This window comes from Lithobates pipiens, unplaced genomic scaffold (assembly GCF_037356315.1).
Source record: "Lithobates pipiens isolate NorthernLeopardFrog02 unplaced genomic scaffold, aLitPip1_a1.2 Scaffold_16, whole genome shotgun sequence".
Classification (NCBI taxonomy): domain Eukaryota; kingdom Metazoa; phylum Chordata; class Amphibia; order Anura; family Ranidae; genus Lithobates; species Lithobates pipiens.
The window spans coordinates 276,602,343-276,621,108 of NW_027507748.1; the positions used below are offsets into that span (position 1 = coordinate 276,602,343).

General features: G+C 41.7%; 1 protein-coding gene across 2 annotated transcripts in view; it reads right to left on the minus strand.

Annotated features, from left to right (window-relative positions):
- Positions 1-18,545, minus strand: part of LOC143982591 (platelet-activating factor acetylhydrolase 2, cytoplasmic-like) — a 75,710-nt gene extending 57,165 nt beyond the window's left edge. Inside the window, exons 1-5 of one of the 2 annotated variants that reach the window (XM_077481452.1) lie at positions 18,379-18,545; positions 18,139-18,292; positions 10,528-10,624; positions 5,101-5,169; positions 3,551-3,686 (exon numbers count right to left, since the gene is read on the minus strand). In XM_077481452.1, coding sequence (XP_077337578.1) covers positions 3,551-3,686; positions 5,101-5,169; positions 10,528-10,624; positions 18,139-18,292; positions 18,379-18,468 — 546 coding nt within the window. In that variant the 5' untranslated portion in view covers positions 18,469-18,545. Of the gene's footprint in view, positions 1-3,550; positions 3,687-5,100; positions 5,170-10,527; positions 10,625-17,956; positions 18,108-18,138; positions 18,293-18,378 lie in introns of those variants that run through there. The other variant, XM_077481453.1, reaches the window with a different exon arrangement.
- Positions 18,546-18,766: the final 221 nt, after the last annotated feature.

An 18,766-nucleotide genomic window follows, 5' to 3' on the forward strand; every position in this document is an offset into this window, starting at 1 on the left:
GACTGTGGAGGCCATTGGAGTACAGTGACTTCATTGTCATGGTCTAGAAACCTGTTTGAGATGATTCGAGCTTTGTGGTATGGCGCATTATCCTGCTGGAAGTAGCCATCAGAAGATGGGTACACTGTAGTCATAAAGGGATGGACATGGTCAGCAACAACTCTCAGGTAGGCTGTGGCATTAAAACTATGCTCAATTGGTACTAAGGCTTGATTCGCACTCACACATTCCTATAGAACACGTTCTGTAGAGCAAATATGCAAAATGCACTAAAAATGCATAGGTGTGAATCAAGCCTTAGGGGCACAAAGTGTGCCAAAAAATATCCCCCACACCATTACACCACCACCAACAGCCTGAACAGTTGATATAAATCAGGGGGGATTCATGCTTTCATGTTGTTTGCACCAAATTCTGACCATACCATTTCAATGTCGCAGCTCAAATTGATACTCATCAGACAAGGCAACGTATTTCTAGTCTTCTGTTGTTCAATTGTGGTGAGCCTGTGCAAATTGCAGCCTCAGTTTCCTGTTCTTAGCTGACAAGAGTGGCACCTGGTGTGGTCTTCTGCTGCTGTAGCCCATCTGCTTCAAGGTGGGATGTATTGTGCATTTAGAGATGGTATTCTGCATACCTTGGTTGTAACAAGTGGTTATTTGAGTTACTGTTGCCTATTATCTCAAACCAGTCTGCCCATTCGCCTCTGACCTCTGCCATCAACAAGGCATTTTTGTCCACACAACTTATTTCAGACCATTCTCTGTAAACCCTGGAGATGGTTATGTGTGAAAATCCCAGTAGATCAGCAGTTTTTGAAATACTCAGACAAGCCCATCTGGCACCAACAATCATGCCACATTCAAATGCACTTAACATCCCCTTTCTTTCCCATTCAGATGCTCGGTTTGAACTTCAACAATTCCTCCTCACCACGTCTAGATGCCCAAATGCACTGAGTTGCTGGCATTGTGATTGGCAGATTAGCTATTTGTGTTACCAAGCAATCAAATGGATGTACCTAATAAAGTGGCCGGTGAATGTATATAACATAGTGTACTCCTAAGCAAAGAAAGTATTCTAACCACAGCCGTCTTTTTGTCAGTACTAGACAAACAAAGATTTGGGGGGCACACCCTAAAAAATGCATTAAAGAGTGCAGCCATAAGACAATACAGACAGAAAAAAAAGATTAAAGCGCACACCAACAAAAATTACATTTAAATCATGCAACGCTATTTAAAAACACCTGAGAATATTCAGAAAATATGGGGATTTAGTTACACCATACGGCCATTTAGTGCTAAGCCCACTATTACATCAAAGTACCCCAATATCAGTAGTGGGCTTAGCATTATATGGCCATATGGTGTAACTAAATCCCCATATTTTCTGAATATTCTCAGGTGTTTTTAAATAGCCTTGCTGAGTTACAGGTCAGGGTTGTGAAGTTTAAAGCAGGCTTAGGCTATAGAAAAAATATCTCATGGAACACTGTTCAATTCATCATCCAAAAATGTAAATAGTATGGCACAACTCCAAACCTACCAAGACATGGCCGTCCACCTAAACTGAGAGGCCGAGCAAGGAGAGCATTTATCAGAGAAGCAGCCAAGAGCATAGCTCCCAACTGTCCCTGATTTCCAGGGACTGTCCCCGATTTGGAGCAATGTCCCTCTGTCCCTCTTTCTCCCTCATTTGTCCCTCATTTTGGTCTGATCTATAAAGTTGTATATAAAATGTACTTTTTATCTTTCAAAAAGTGTTTCCCAGTGCTAAACCTTTCATCCAATTTCTAAATTGCTACATTTGTACATTTTAAAAGCCAATATAAAGGAATAGTAGTGGTAAAAAAGTCCTTGTGGATTTAATGAACCTTTTTTTGGGTTAATTCTCCTTTAAGGGGGTGTGGCAGGGGGCGTATCCTATGCCTATATACGTTTGTTAGTAGATGTCCCTCATTCCCATCTCAAAATGTCAGGAGGAATGCAAGAGGCCCATGGTGAATTTGGAGAGGTGCAGAGATCCACAGCTCAGGTGGAAGAATCTGTCCACAGGATAACTTGTGCACTCCACAAATCTGGCTTTTATGGAAGAGTGACAAGAAGAAAGCCATTCTTGAAAGAAAGCCATAAGAAGTCCTGTTTGCAGTTAATGAGAAGCCATGTGGGGCACACGGCAAACACGTGGAAAAGGTGCTCTGGTCAGATAAGACCAAATTTTTACTTTTTAGCCTAAAAGCAAAATGCTATGTGTGGCCGAAAACGAACACTGCACATCACCCTGAACACACCATCCCCACCGTGAAACATGGTGGTGGCAGCATCATGCTGTGGGGATACTTTTCTTCAGCAGGAACAGGGAAGCTGGACAGAGTTTATGGAAAGATGGATGGAGCCAAATACAGGGCAATCTTAGAATAAAACTTGTAAGCCCTTGTACACACGGTCAGAGAATCTGTCGGAATGAGTCTTATCGGACCATCGGATTGATTCCGTCCAACCCAATTTTCCAACATGTTGGAAATATTTCCCGACCAACTGGGCCGGACGGACCTAATCCGATCATGTGTAGAGCATTTTCATCGGACCAAGTGCCACGCATACTCAGATCAAATTCCTACATCAAAGCTATTGGCTACTAGCCTGAATGTAGTCCCATCGTAATGAAATTACGTCATCACGTTCTGAAAGATCGGATTTTTCGCCAACTTGGCCCGACCGTGTGTATGCAACAGTTTCGGACACAATCCGACGGGCAAAATCCGACGGATTTGGTTGGCAAAATCTCCGACCGTGTGTACGTGGGCTGAGAGTCTTCAAAGGACTAGAAACTGGGGCAGAGGTTCACCTTCCAGCAGGACAACGACCCTAAACATACAGCCACACCTACAATGGAATGGTTTCGATCAAAGCATATTAATGTGTTAGAATGGCCCAGTCAAAGTCCAGACCTAAAGCCAACAGAGCTTGAACTATTTTGCAAAGAAGAACAGGCAAAAATGTCACTCTAGATGTGCAAAGCTGGTAGAGACATCCCCAAAAAGACTTTCAGCTGTAATCGCAGCAAAAGGCGGTTCTGCAATGTATTGATTCAGGGGGGCTGAATACAAATGCACGCCACACTTTTTGCATATTTATTTGTAAAAAAAATTTAAAACCATTTATCATTTTTCTTCCACTTCACAATTATGTGCCACTTTGTGTTGGTACATCACATAAAACCCCAATAAAATACATTTACGTTTTTGGTTGTAACATGACAAAATATGAAGGGGTATGAATACTTTTTCAAGACACTGTATCATTTTAGTGTACTTATAAAATTATTTATCATTGTTGTTATACAGTATGTATGTCATTATTTATATCATTTTTTATTTATGGAAGAACACTTTGAATGAAAGGAGCAGATAACTGATGCAGTGTAAAATTTTGTAAAGATTAGAAATTTTATGTTATCCTATAGTGTTTGGTGGGCAAATATTTTGGTAAAGATTAACCATTGTGCAATATTTAAAAAACAAACCAAAAAAAAAAAAAAAGAGTACCTGATAGTTTCTGAGATAAAATTCTTTTATTCCAGGCTCCAATTTTTTGAATGGGACCCAAAACTCCTGGAGTGTTGAACTTGCATTTCCTGAAGATACTTCCGAGAAGTGGAATGTAGCACAAGCTGAACCGTCCCTGTGATATGATGACAAACCTCCTACTGATAAATATAATAAACTGTATTCTAATGTCTCGTACAGACGATCAGAATTTTCGACAACAAATGTTCGATGTAAGCTTGTTGTCGGACATTCCGACCACGTGTAGGCTCCATCGGACATTTTTTGTAGGAACTTCCGACCAACAAAATTTGAGAGCTGGTTCTCAAATTTTTTGACAACAAAATCTGTTGTTGTAAATTATGATCGTGTGTACACAATTCCGATGCACAAAATTCCACACATGCTCGGAATCAAGCAGAAGAGCCACACTGACTATTGTACATCTCACCGTTCTTGACGTTCGGCATTTCCAACAACCGTGTGTATGTAAGACAAGTTTCAGCCAACATCCGTTGGAAATAAATCCATGGTTTGGTTGTCGGAAATTCTGAGCGTCTGTACGCGGCATTAGACATGTAAAAACTTGGGGGCCATTGTCTGAAGAATTTGACAAGATAAAACTTCACAGTAAAGCCTGGTACACACCAGTCAGTCAAAGTTAGTACAGTGATCTCCCCCACTATGCTGTTGTGTTCTGACAGGGAGGCAGCCCCCTGCCAAAATACTCTGGTCAGTGCCCTCTGCCATTAGCTGAGCGCCGATAGGGAGTTGGTCAACTGCTGGTTTTCCAGGATGCCCGTCTGACAGAAGCCGGCCAAACGGCCGACTTCTGTTCCGACAGACCGACATGCACACAGGCCGAATGTCAGCCTTTTTTTTTATTGAACCGGCCAGTGTCTCCCAAAATTGGGCCGTGTGTATGGTGCTTAATCATTATACACCATCAAATGTCCACGGGGCATGAAAATCAGTTGAAATACAACAGAACCACTTAAAATAATTACGTTGTTTAGAAAATAATCTACAGGTGGTGTAGACTTCAAATGACTTTTAATTTGTCCAGGACTGACAAGCCTAGAAAAATTAGCCCAAGAACTTACCCTTTGATGCTAAACGCAGAATCATTAAAATGTTATTGCTGGTTGTAAAGGTAACAATAGTTGGTGTCAAAGTGCATGCATCTACAATAACAGAGAGATTGCACCAATTTAAATTGCATTAGTGATGTTCCAGGAAAAAGCCTTTGCTATCCAAAAATATTACAGAAAGACCACAGTTTTACATTGAACATACAGACAAAGACCAAACCTTCCAGAAAACTGTGCTGTAGACTGGTGAATCAAAGATGTATTCATTTGTCCATAGTAACAGTAAACATGTTTGACATAAACTGAAAAGGAGAAAAATCTCATACCAATTGTGAAGCATGGTGGTGGGGATGTTATGTATGAGGTTACTTTGAGTAAACTTTTCTTCTTTCCATTTGCGCAATATTGTTGTTATAGATACTTTGAGTAAACACCAGTGCATATTTTATGCTTACACACCTGTGTTCTACCGCAGCCACCAGAAAGCCATAGGATGCCAGTTCTAAGCAGAATGAAGAATATATTGATCTGGAACGAAAAGAAAATATGCAAAAACAGGATGATAAAAAGGTACCAGTATAACAAAACATCCACAGCAGGAAGCTGCTGTCCCCCATTAGGAAATCATTACACATACATTTGTGTGAAAAAGTATTTGCCCCCTTTCTAATTTTTTTTTTGTATATTTGTCACACTCAAATGGCTCAGATCTCCAAACAAATTTTATTATTACACAAAGCTAACCCGAGTAAATACAAAGTGCAGTTTTTAAATGATGGTTTCATGTATTAAGGCAAAAAAACCTGCTTGGCTTTATGTGAAAAAGTAATTGCTCCCTAAACCTAATAACTGGTTGTGCCACCCTTGGTGGCAACAACTGCATTTAAGCATTTGCGATAACTGGCAAGTCTTTCACATCTCTGTGGAGCAATTTTGGCCCACTCTTCTTTGCAGAATTGTTTTAATTCAGCCACATTGGAGGGTTTTCCAGCATGAACGGCCTGTGTAAGGTCATGATACAGCATCTCAATTGGATTCAAGTCCGGGCTTTAACTAGACCACTTCAAAACCAAAATGTTTCTTTGTTTGAACCATTTGGAGGTGAGCTTGCTGTTGTGTTTCGGAATCATCTTCCTGCTGCATAACCCAAGTGCACTTGAGCTTGAGGTCACGAATTGATAGCCGGACAGTGTATTTAATGATGTGCAGTACCTTCTTAGAGTCTTACGGGCAAACAAATTACGCTGTACACCTGTCACCGCCTTTACTTGTAAGAGGACAGTTTTTCATGATCCAACAGACCTTAGGGTAAATTGTCTGCAGAGTGCTCTGCTAACCTTAGAAGTTTATGTACACCAAGAAGAAGGAAAGGAGTGGAAAAAACAAAACCTTGTCATGTATTAAGAATAGGCTAACTCCCCCATCTGTGGGCACACCCAGATATGACAAATACCACCATATCATGCATCTGCCTTCCAATATCTAGTGATCTTTGTCAATAGAGCAGAGATAAAAAAGCCACTTGTCATTTCTCATGTGGAGGTTGCCTGGCCTATACTGTAAAGGGTATAAGCCTTTCATGTAAAACTGAGCCTCTGAAAAAGTCTTCTTTTTTTAAAAACCCATACCCTTTCCTAAAATAAGCACAATAATACGGGGCTGTTATACTGTTGAATCATATAAGCAATACTGAAACAAAAAGTAAATTATGATTTAAGTTTTGTGTATTTATGCCTATTTTGGGGTACTACTACAGTGTTTATCTTAAAATGTATGTATAGTCAACTCTTTTTTTACTTTTAGGTAGAGTAGGGAAGGGTTAGAACCGATATTAACCCTTTAAAGTCTGCATTTTTCAATGAGTTAGCGTGACTCAAAATGTGCTCTACCAAACGGTGGAGCAGAACATTAACGGGTTAAGCTTTTTTTTTTTTTTTTTTACTATTTGTTAAGGAATACAAGTAAATTTACATAGAATATTGTACAGAAGTGTAATAATCAGATAATAATCATTTGACATTGAACAAGATAATATTATACACGGGTTGTGACCTATCCATAGCATACAGAAGATGTGTACAGACAAACATCTACTAATTCAGTATTCCCAACAGTACCCAGGTCATCGTGGACCACATGGTAAGGACTAAGGTGGGTCTAGGCCCGTGTGTGTGGTGTTCATGCTTCTACTTAATTGCCTATGTTATATTAGTACTTTGGCTTCTGGGAGCATTACATATACATGAATATTCAGAGTACACAAGGAGGTTCTGTGTTGTCAGCGTTTGGTCCTGCTTTGGGGTATTGAACTCAGCATTAAAGGGTAAGATTACGTATATATCTTGAGCGTGTACTGGGTGATGTGTTATCACGGATCATGAGGGGTGTTTCCACATTAATGCTTTAGACGTGTCAGTGGATATCTCCTGAGATAGGTAAAGTATGTCTATGGTGGGAGGGTGGGGGTATTATCCCAACTTATAAGGTATCTCCGTAAGATTGGGTGGTGAGGGGGTAGGGAGATATAGAGGGGAAGAGGGGTGATGGGGTGAGGGGGGGGGGGTGTTGGGTATGTCCGTCATCTGGCTCTCCCCCCCATGGGTGACCCCCAGGTGAAAGGCTATATTGGCCTTTTGGAGGTGGCTGCCTTGAAGCTAGTGGACTGTGGGTTGACCTGATAGAGAACTTTTAAGAGAATGACTAAATTACCTCTCTCGATATGGCCCCATTTCAGCATGTTAGGTTATGTGTTGTAATCAGCTGGACTAAGCATTCAGTTGGTCGAACTCTGTGGTAGTCTGAAAATGTTTCCAGCATGCCCATTTAATTCTGAATTTATTTGGTGTGTCTCTAGCGATGTAGATCAGCTATTCTGTTAATTCTATGAAACCATTCCTTAATAGAGGGGATATTATGAGATTTCCAATGACTTGGGATACATTGTTTAGCTGCATTAATTAAGTGCATCATTAGGGATTTATGGTATTAGTTTTGCTGTGGGGGCGAGTGGTGCAAGAGGAACTGAACTGGGGTAAAGGCTATCTCGTGTGTCGTGATGTGCAAGGTTAGCCGCAGCACCTCCTTCCAGAAGGTTTGTATGCAAGGGAATGACCACCAAAGGTGGATCAGTGTACCTCGATCCTCTTGGCATCTCCAGCAAGTGTCTGGTATTGTAGGTTTGAATTTATGGGGTAGGGCTGGCGTGCGGTACCATCGGGACTGTATTTTGTATCCATTCTCTTGGGCCGAGACATTAGTGGTGCCCCTGTGTATGTTAAGAAAGATTGTTCCCTATTCCTTTGGGGTTAAGGTTATATATAGATCTTTTTCCCAAGCTTTACACGCTTTTGAAGAGTTGGGTTTGTGATCTCAGAATTGGAGGGAGTGGGTAGTAGATAAAAGGTGAGTTTGAGGTGTTGTTGATTTGCAGAGTTGTTCAAAGGATGTCAATTGTCATGAGCAGTCATGCTTTTTCCCTATTGATTTTCATAGTTTCATAGTTAGTAAGGTTGAATAAAGACACCAGTCCATCCAGTTCAACCCAAGTGAGTGTCCCTACCCCTATCCCAGTGCATTGCACACTCACATCGGTCCCTACCCTCAAGGAGCCCACAATCTAAGGTCCCCATTCATATACTAGGGCCAATTTTGGACAGAAGCCAATTAACCTACCTGCATGTCTTTGGAGATATATATTGAGATATCAGTAGGTATGTCCATGCTGGAATAGGGCCTTCACACTACACTGGGAGTGTAGTGTGAAGGTTCGTAAGGAACAGTAAAATGTAATCTGCGAATGCAGTAAGTTTGTATTCTCTTAGTGGTTTTAATGCCTTGTATGTCAGTATTTTGTCTTATACAGCACAAGATAAGTTTAAGGGTAAGAATAAAGAGGATAGGGGATAGGGGGCATCCCTGTCTTGTCCCATTTCGTATGGAGAAGGCATCTGACAGAGTATTGTTCACTCTAATCTTTGCTGAAGGGTTATGGTATAGGGACTGAATGAATTAGTTGAGGACTGAGGCCCATGGTTTGTAATACTGCTGTCATATAGTCCCATGCTACCCTGTCAAATGCCTTCTCCCCATCCAGGGAAAGAAAGAAGCCTTGCTGGTTGGAGCTTGTTATGTGATGATGTAGATTGATTGCCTTAATGGTGTTGTCCCTGGCTTCACGACCTGGGACAAAACCGACTTGGTCATGGGAAACAATTGAAGGGAGGAGTGGTAGGATATCCATGTTTAGTAGAGATATGGGTCTATAATTTGTGGCTTGTGTTGGGACTTTGGGTATCACTATGATATGGGCGTCCAGCATCTCGGGATTAAAAGGGTTGGAGCAGGACAGGGAGTTGAATGCTGTCCTGAATGGGGCGCTTAAAGTTTCTGTCAAAGTCTTGTAGTACACTGCGGACAGGCTGTCAGGTCCTGGACTTTTGACGGTTTTTGTCTGTTTGAGTGCCTTCTCCCATTCTAGCTGGGTAATAGGGCTTTCAAGTTCATTGGAAGTGTCCTGAGATTGGATCTTGGGGCAGAATTTGTCTAGGAATGCTTTGATCTTCTGGGTTCTGATCGATTGGGATTGAGCGGGTGGGTTTGCCTTGTCTATGTTATAGAACTTAGTATAGAAGCGTTCAAACTCCTGTGCTATAGCTCTATTCTTCGAGTGTAGACAATGTATGGTACGTTTGGCCTTTTTTGATTGTAGGGCCTGGGCTAGGAGGCAGCTGCTCTTATTTCTGAATTCATAGAAGTATCTCTGGGAAAGCATGTATCTTTTCCTAATGTTTTTGCCTATTTCTTCATGTATTAGCGTGCATTAGTGTGTACTTCCATGAGTTCTTGAAGAGCTTGAGAGGCTAGGGTGCGTTTGTGTAGGGTCTCTAAAGTATTACGTTTGTCAAATAATTCCTTGAGTTGTGATTGTTTTTCTTTTTTGATTTTGGCAGCTATCGAAATACGTTTTCCTCTTATCACACATTTATGTGCAGCCCACTGAGTCATGCATGATGTGTCAGGTGTGTTGTTTTCATTGAAGTCGTTTTAAATTCATTTTCGTATGTCCCATATTAAGCTTTTATTGCTGTCTGTGTCACCGCAAGGTCGATTCACCTTCGTGGTTTGCCCTCGTGGCCATTGTTCCCGAGATAGAAAATGATGGAGATCCAAAACTTTACTGCTGGTTTCAGAACATGAGATAAGTCTTCCAAAAGGGACAACTCAGCAGCTTAGGTCTCCAGCACTGCTCCAATAAATAGTACTGCACAGAGAGCATGAACACTGGTGACTGGAGACATGTGCAGGTGGGTGTTGGGCCAGTGGAGACTCAGGCTACTGCAGTGTGTGTAAGAGCAATGGTTTGACTCTCCAATAGAGATGGGTTCAGGCATGTTTGGGATACTAGTCCCAACCCACTCTGCAGCTGCACAGTTAGGTAAATGTCTCAATGCCTTGGATTAGCTGTGTGCAGTGTCGGCTTCCTGGTGAGATTGGGCAGGTGGGTTGCGACTAGGATCCCGAACATGCCTGAGCCCATCTCTACTCTCCAATGTTCTCCCAGCACAGAAAATGTTAACACCTGCTGCAGCAAAAAGCAAGAAAAAAAAAAAAAGAACTAAAAAGGTGCATATGTATTACTGAATATACAGTCTGATTAATACATGCATAAGGTTCCACTGGGCTTTAAGAATGTGCCCTATAAAATTCCATCCAAAAACAACAGCCTAATACAGCATTGCTTCGGAACTGGCCATTAAGCAAAATTGGCAAATGTTGTTTACTATGTTATCTATGCAAGAAAAAGACTACTATTCAATAGCTATAAATGGGACAATTACACCACAATAGGCAAAGATTTACATAATTTATCCATAACAGTTGGCTTACCTAAAACTGCCAAGCCCATGAGAAAAGATAACAAGCGGTTTCCTGTCCTTGCCCGTTATAAAGTCTCCATTCCATATGACAGGTATCTGAGGGTTAACTGTAAAAAGTGAAATAAACATAACAAACGATAAGGTAAAATCATGCCAACTCAGTAGCTTCTTTGCCAGCCATGAGTCTACTTTGTAGAACCTTACCAAACTTAAAAAACAAATATATTAAACAACAGAACTGACCAGTAGCCAGCATGGTTTGCCCACACCCGGGTCATAGCAAGTATAGCGCTCCCTTACCCATGGAACTTTAGCACTCTCTAAGTCCTATCCACCGAAATATACAAGACGTAGTTAGTCCCCATTGACTGTGAATTATATGAATGCAGAAAGATTTTGATTTGTTACAGTGACAGAGGAATTCCTCATCTAGTTTCAGGCAAGTAGGCCATGATTTTTGAAGGCTAGCGTTCAAAAAGGAGGTTTTTCCATACTAGTCATTCAGGAGTCAGCTTACTCTTCTAACCTGCGGTATAAAAATGAAACCTGGAGTCTGACTGGTGTCTATTGGCACAAAAAATTGTTGTGCCTTTAGTTTTAGGTACAGTGGAAAAACAGAGACCTTTTTCAGTTTTCCCTTCTTCCTGCTCCACTGAGTACACAGGATGTGAAGAGAATCCCCACAGCAGTCACACTGGCATAAATAACCTAATAACAGGGATTCTGAACATGATCATAATTATATAGGTTTTCTATTTTATAATTTTTTTGTGGTGATATAAAAGATTGAATGGAAAAGAACATTATTTGATACACCATGGTTTAAGGTGGCCATAGATGGATCAAAATTTGTCCGGTTCAGCAGGGACCAGCCATGGTTCAATCCAAGTGTGGCAACTGCACTTGAAGTTCTGTTAAAGCGCCCTGTCAGAAAAAAGCCACTCAATAAACAGCTGTAATGTATTTGTGTATTCTGACAGTGGAACGCAATACTGCAGCCTGTTTCAGGCTTATTAACCATGCATAGAAACCATGGTTTCTATGGAGTAGCTGCTTAAAGGAAAAGTTCAACTTTAGTAATGTTATCCTTTAATAAATCCCCCTTCACCCTGTCCAGTGTTCAATCCATCTGGGATAACATTATCCTTTCTCCCTATTTTAGAGACCTTTCTTCACTTGAAGTTCTAGCTGACACTTCCTCATTACTGCACTTGCATGCCACAACCTTGTTCATTCCAATGGGTAAGTCTTACTTTGAGAGACCACAGAAGGTGGAATTAATGGGGCTTAAGTACAGTCAAAATAAAAGAACAAGAATCAGCAAAAGGGACATAACTTGCAGTAAGTAGGATGTGTTGCTTGTGCTAATGCTTTGTCTACTAGGTGAAATCTTCCTCTGTCCAGGTACACCCAACCCCACAATCTTCCAATGCACTGGGGGTTAAAAGAACTTCGGGTCTGTCAAAGGCGCTCATCTATGCCCACCCTTTCCATCCAGATTGGCTATTCATAGAAACCGTACTACAGCTTCTATGAATAAAAAGTCACGGCAAATCGCAGGGCGCCAGAACTTCTTTTGGGCGACAGGCGTGCCGCAATTCTGTTTGCATGATTTTACCGCGATTCATCGGGCGACAATCACGTCAAAATTGCACCACAATTGGGGTGCCATTGGAAGTGACGGGGATCGTAAGGGCATCCTGCGATTTGCCATGATTCAGGATCACCCGTGATCTGGGACGCCCAGATGTGAACAGAGCCTAAAGAAGGCTTCACTAAAGGTGAATTTGTCTTTTAATTAAACTGCTGCAGAGAAGAAATTACATGATTGGGGGCAGAAAGGGCAGTGACATCACTAAAGGGATTAGCCAAACTTTAAAGTGATTGTAACCCTAAAAAAAAAAAATGTAGTTCCTGTTTCCTTATAGTAGGTTAAACAGCACAGTGCTTATGCTGTCTAACCTGTAACTCTGGATGCTGTAGAAAAATCTGGCTGATCCTGTCAGTTTTTGCCCTCCTACCTGTAAATTGACCAAGGTTTATCATGGCTGCTGAGCCCTGACATTGTGGTCAGTTTACGTGCCTCTGTCATCTGCAGCTCTGCTCTCTCCCCTCCCCTCCCTGTCTGTCAGCTTGGAAGTCTGTGAGAGCTGCCCCCCTCCAGGTGCTGTTAGAAGAAAATGAAGCTTCTAAAAAATTCACTACGAGCCCCTCTCTTTCAAGCTGCCATCCTGCAATATGTAGCTGTTGGTAAGAAACAAAACTTCTAAATACCTTTTGTCATGTAGCTTCATGCCTACATGGTGGTCTTCCAGGCTGTAGAGGGAGATCTTGGCCCCTCCCGCTGAAGCCCTGGATCATAGTATTAGAGCGTCTGGGAGTCACGTGAATGGCTTGAAGCTACATGACAAAAGGGTATTTAGAGGCTTTGTTTCTAACAAACAGTTACATAGTGCAGGATGGCAACTTAAAATAGGGAGGGCTGGCAGTGAATCATGGTATAGGGTTACAAACCCTTTAAGTAGGGGTTTCCCGAAGAAAATACCTTATTTTATTGACCGTGTTTCAGTGGCGTCACCTGTTATGCCGCGTACACACGACCGGACTTTGACCGACTAGGTCCGACGGAATAAATCCGTCGGATATTACGATCGTGTATGGGCTCCAGCAGACTTTTTTTTCCCTAAAAGTCAGACGGACGTAGAAATAAAACATGTTTCAAATCTTTCTGATGGATTTGAGTAAAGTCGAAAAATTCATTGGTCTGTATGTCGTACTTTGGTGTGCTTGTGTGTGGCCAAGTCCGTTCGTTCGGAAAGTGTGACCTAGTCCGTCGAAAAGTCCGGTCGTGTGTACGCTGCAGCATTAGAAGTTATCTTGGGATACTATGCTGATGGTGGAAATAAGAAGGCGCTAAAGGATGTAACATGAATGTAGCATGTCTTTCACTAGGTTTGCAAACATTATGCATGTCATTGTGTGCCTGAAGTTCTTTCTTAATATTATAAGTTTTCAAAAGTTTAAAAAAGGAACAAAAAGCCGAACCAGCCGTTTTTGACCGCTATGAATAGTAACTCCGAATAAAAACGTCCTCCCCTTGCACCCAAGCAGCAATGAAGTATTCATACCACTACTGTTAAAGTTGAACTCCACAGATATAAAAAGACATAAAATTAATGCAGCTCTATATTCATTAATGCATCATTATATGTATTTTTAATAGCAGCAGTGTAGGCACTTAAATTTGAACTGGTATCTGCCTCTTGAAGTTTGTGTGCAGCAGAAAGAGCTCAGAGTGGGTGTGACAGAAGCAGCAAAAGAAGCCAATCAGTTGTGCTAACGTGTTCATGTGTCATGGTCACGGAGCTCAGGACCGGGTCGCGAGTGCGCCACCGGCGGTTGCTTTTGCAACCCACGGATGGGCACTTAAAGGGAACATACGTGATTGTGCCCAGCCGTGCCATTCTGCCGACGTACATTGGCGTGAGGCTGTCCTTAAGCGGTAAAAAGCAACAAGTGGCTGAGAGCTCCCACAGCTATTTGCGGCCGCTCACATGTAATTACACACGGAGCCTGCATGCAGAGCTGATCATTCGCAGGCAATCACTGTTTGAGCAAACCTATGTGAGTGGCCACAATTAACTGTGGGAGCTGTCAGTCTTCTATTGCTTTCAATGGGCTTTCTCCTGCAGCTAATTGTTAGGGTTCCCAGGTCTTAGATTGTAAACTCTCGGTAGAGATGGGCTCGAACGTGTTCAAAATCCAACATGCCCAATCCCGCCAGGAAGCCAACAACGCACACGGCTAATCACAGGCACATGAGACATTTCCCGGTCTGTGCAGCTGCGGATCGGCAAATGTCTCACTGCCCGTGATTAGCCGTGTGTAGTGCCGGCTTCCCGGCGGGGGATGGGGGAGGGGGGAATAGGGAGGAGTTCCTGTGTAAGTTCACTTTACAGATTTTTCTGTAAAGGTGAACTTACCCTTTAAAAAAAAAACTTTAATATGACACTTCATGGTTACAAGTTAAAATCAGTATCTTTTGCTAGAAAATTTACTTAGAACCCCCAAACATTATATATATATTTTAGCAGGGAGAGAATAAAATGGTGGTTGTTGCAATATTTTATGACATGCGGTATTTGCACAGCGGTCTTTCAAACACAGTTTTTTGGGAAAAAAATGAACTTCCATTGATTAAAAAAAACTATAAAGTAAAATTAGCCCAATTTGTTTGTATAATGTGAAAGATGATGTTACGCTGAGAATCGTGATCTTTATTCTAAGCAAAAAAATCGTGATTCTCATTTTATCCAGAATCCTGCAGCTCAAAAATTTGACTCAAGTGGTTAATTGGATGTAAAGAACTGATGAAAAACTGATGTAAACTGATAATTTTTTTTCTTTGAAAAAAGGTGACTGCATGTGTGAAAGGGACCTTAAAGCAGAGTTCCAATGACATATAGACATTTTTTTTTAAAATGCATATATTAAAATCATAATATACACTAATGGCACTCTTATACATTGCGCCATTACATTTAATATTTTTGAACAAAAATCACCTTATATTTTTCTTAGTAGGCAGTTCCCATCTTGCTTGCAGGCATGTGAAGCCCACAAGCATAACCTTTCCTGGGATACGGTGCTGCTGAATAACCTGCATGCACCGCCCGTTCTCATGCATGTGCAGTATCATCTCAGGTTGCCATCACAACGGGCAGTGGCGTCGGAAGTGCCCGCCCAAGATGACGAGCAGCGGCGATCAACACTGACTCCTGGGAATTATGACACAAAGCTCCCAGGAGACAGTGTGCCACTGGATATGAAGCGAAGCCATATGGAAAAGCTTACAATCATTGTAAGCTACCTAATAAATAAAATAAATGCCCATTCCTGTAAATATGGCCGACAATATAGAACGAGAATACGTTTATAAAGTGGGTGGAACTCTGCTTTAAGTGTATTGTATTTATACTGCCTACCCTCAAGTTGTAAAGCGCTGCGAAAACTGTCAGCACTGTATACAGTATCCCACAGAAACTTCCATAATGAGTTCACCCCTCACATTTTTCTAAATATATTATTATATCTTTTCATGTGACAACATTGAAGAAATTACACTTTGCTACAACGTAAAGTAGTGAGAGTAGTGTCTAAACCGCTGGCAACAAAAGAGAGTACATAATGGGGTACTTTGACGCAGTAGTGGGCTTAACCACTTACAGACCACCCACCGCCGTTATAAGAGGAATATCGTTGTTATGGCAGCAGCTAGCTGCCATAACCCCGGTATCCACTTCTTCAGCGGGCGGTCCTCTTTAGGATAAAAGTGATCTCAGCAGCGGCTTTGCCGCAAGATCACTTTTATCAGTGTCGGGAGAGGCAATAATTCTAGCACTAGACCTCCTCTGTAATTTAAAACATGCAACCTGTAGAATTTTTTTAAACATCACCTATGGAGATTTTTAAGGGTAAAAGTTTGTCGCCATTCCATGAGCGGGCGCAATTTTGAAGTGTGACATGTTTTGTATCAATTTACTTGCCATAACATCTTTCACAATATAAAAAAGAAATTGGGCTAACTATACTGTTGTCTTATTTTTTAATTCAAAATGGGTATTTGTTTTAAACAAGTGCGCTTGTAAGACCACACCGCAAATATGGTGTGACAAAAAGTATTGCAACAACCGCCATTTTATTCTCTAGGTTGTTAGAAAAAATATATTTTATATATATATATATATATATATATATATATATATATATATATATATATATATATATATATATATATATATATAAATGGTGGTAAATTCATTTCAGGCATAATACCCCCCCCCCCCCCCCCGTGGCAAAATATGTTATAAATCACCTTTTTAATATTTTTCCACAGTGCTTCTGGGAGCAAGTGGTGGGTGGTATGTGGTAGTGGATGGTGTCAGTAGTTTTTTTATTTTTAATAATTGATTTTTTTACTAATTAATCTCTTTCTTAATTTTTTTTCCACAATGCTCTTTGGGGGGAGGGGGTTAGGGCAGCGGACAGTGTTGGGGCAGTGGACAGAATGTTTTTTACAATTTTTTAAATATTTTTTGGGGGTCTATGGTGAGATGTGAGCATATACACTTGTTCATTTTTTTTACTTCAAAAGTAGATTATATAATTAAAAAAAAAAAAAAAAATTATATATATATATATATATAATATATATCTGCTCTGAAATAAAGTAGAAAACATAACAAATAAACAAACAGTGCTCGCGTGCGTGCGTGCGTATATATATATATATATATATATATATACACTCACACACACACACACACACATATATATTTATTTTTTTGTCCTATGCTGTAAGGAGGTGTTTTTCTTAAAGAGGGATTCCACCAAAAAAAAAAATATTAAAAGCCAGCAGCTATAAATACTACAGCTGCTGACTTTTAATAAATGGACACTCACATGTCCCGGGTTCCAGCGATGCCAGCAGCCGAGGCCGATCGATCGCTCGGCTCTCGGCTGCTGCCGCCACCATTCTGGGTGAGGGAATCAGGAAGTGAAGCGAATCGGCTTCACTTCCCAGTTCCCTACTGCGCATGCGCGAGTCGTGCAGCGCAATAGGAAATCTCTGCGCTGTCACTGGGACCCGTGTGTGTCCCAGCAGACAGCGCGGCAGGGCAGGAAATGGCGTAGACTCCCACGGGAGTCTATGCCCGGAAGTGGGTGTAAATACCTGTCTTTGACAGGTATCTCCACCCCCCTCCCCCCTGAAAGGTGTGAATTGTGACACCGGAGGGGGGGAGGGATCCGATCAGCGGAGGTTCCACTTTAGGGTGGAATCCCGCTTTAAGAAGATGATGTCGGTGATTCAGTACAAGAAGAACGTTTGTTCTCTAGCGTTTGAGATTTCTCCCATTAAAATCAATGCAACTTGGTCCACCACAAAATGTCTGCCAGCCGGAGCCCTAATTAAAGGACAGATTGTTTAGTGTTGATGGAGATGCTTGGTGCGGAAGCTGTTTGCAGAGATGTCCCCACACCGATCATTTCTGGGAGATCAGGAGGCGCCTGCGGGTGTGCGGGAGCCGCTGCAGAAATGCAGAAGTTGGGAGACTTGAGATGAAAATGTCTGATATGTCATTTTTATATGTGTGCACTGTCATATTTTGTTCTATTTCTTCAGTGTTGTCACATGAAAAGATATCATAAAATATTTACAAAAATGTGAGAGGTGTACTCACTTTTGTGAGATACTGTAAAATAATAATAATAAACAGCCCCATTCCTAAGTGTAAATTGGGCCGTACAGAAAAAGCTACCTTCATAAATGTCTTCAGTAGAATGTAGATGTAGAAAATAACAATAGTAAAACGAACCAAAGCACAACCATTAACAAGTCCTATTTATTCTATTAAAAAAAAAAAAATTCCAAAACCTACACTGCATTTCCTGTGCTGTGATGCTAATGAGTGGAGCCAGGAACAGGCTGATGTCCCACACATTGTATGTAACTAACAATGCAGTTCCCGTGCCTGCAGCGCCACCTGGTGGCATGTTTGGAGTTCGCTCCTCCGAACTCTAGTGCGCTCGCCATTACAGTCATGACGTGATTCTTAGTTACCGAAGATTAGTGACGCTCCATACTGGGCAGTTTTGCTGTTCCAGCCGCGTGCACCGATCAAACCGTCGAGGTACTGTGGCCGGGGAATCCATGGAGGATGCTGCTTCTGATTAGGAGCGGGTCTGCAGGGGTAGAAGAGCCGGAAGAAGCTTCCCTGTACACAAACACACAAATACACAATTCACTACCGAGTGACAACACCGAGCTGGCTGCTCCTAGACCCGCCCCTCCTGTAGTCACCTCTTTTCCAGGTCCCACCATGACATCCGTGCAGCCAACCAGGTGCGGGCCTGTTGCAGGGGGAAGCTCTAGGGACAGCAGGTTCCCCATGTCTGTGTAGCTGGGAGTCCTGAACGGAGGAGAGTCCAGGACTCCGCACAAAGTCCACACTCATGTCTAATGATTTCCTTCTCTGATGGAGGGATGTACTTCCACAGTCATAACCCAGGAACATGACATGCCTGCACTAGCACCAAGTGTTTCCCCATGACCTGATCTATGGCATCAGGTCCTCTGTGTCCCTGCAACAAATTGTGCACTTAAAAAGATACAAAAATACACACACACACAGTTTAACCACTGCAGCCCCGGGAAAATTAACCAGGCCATATTTTTGCGATACGGCACT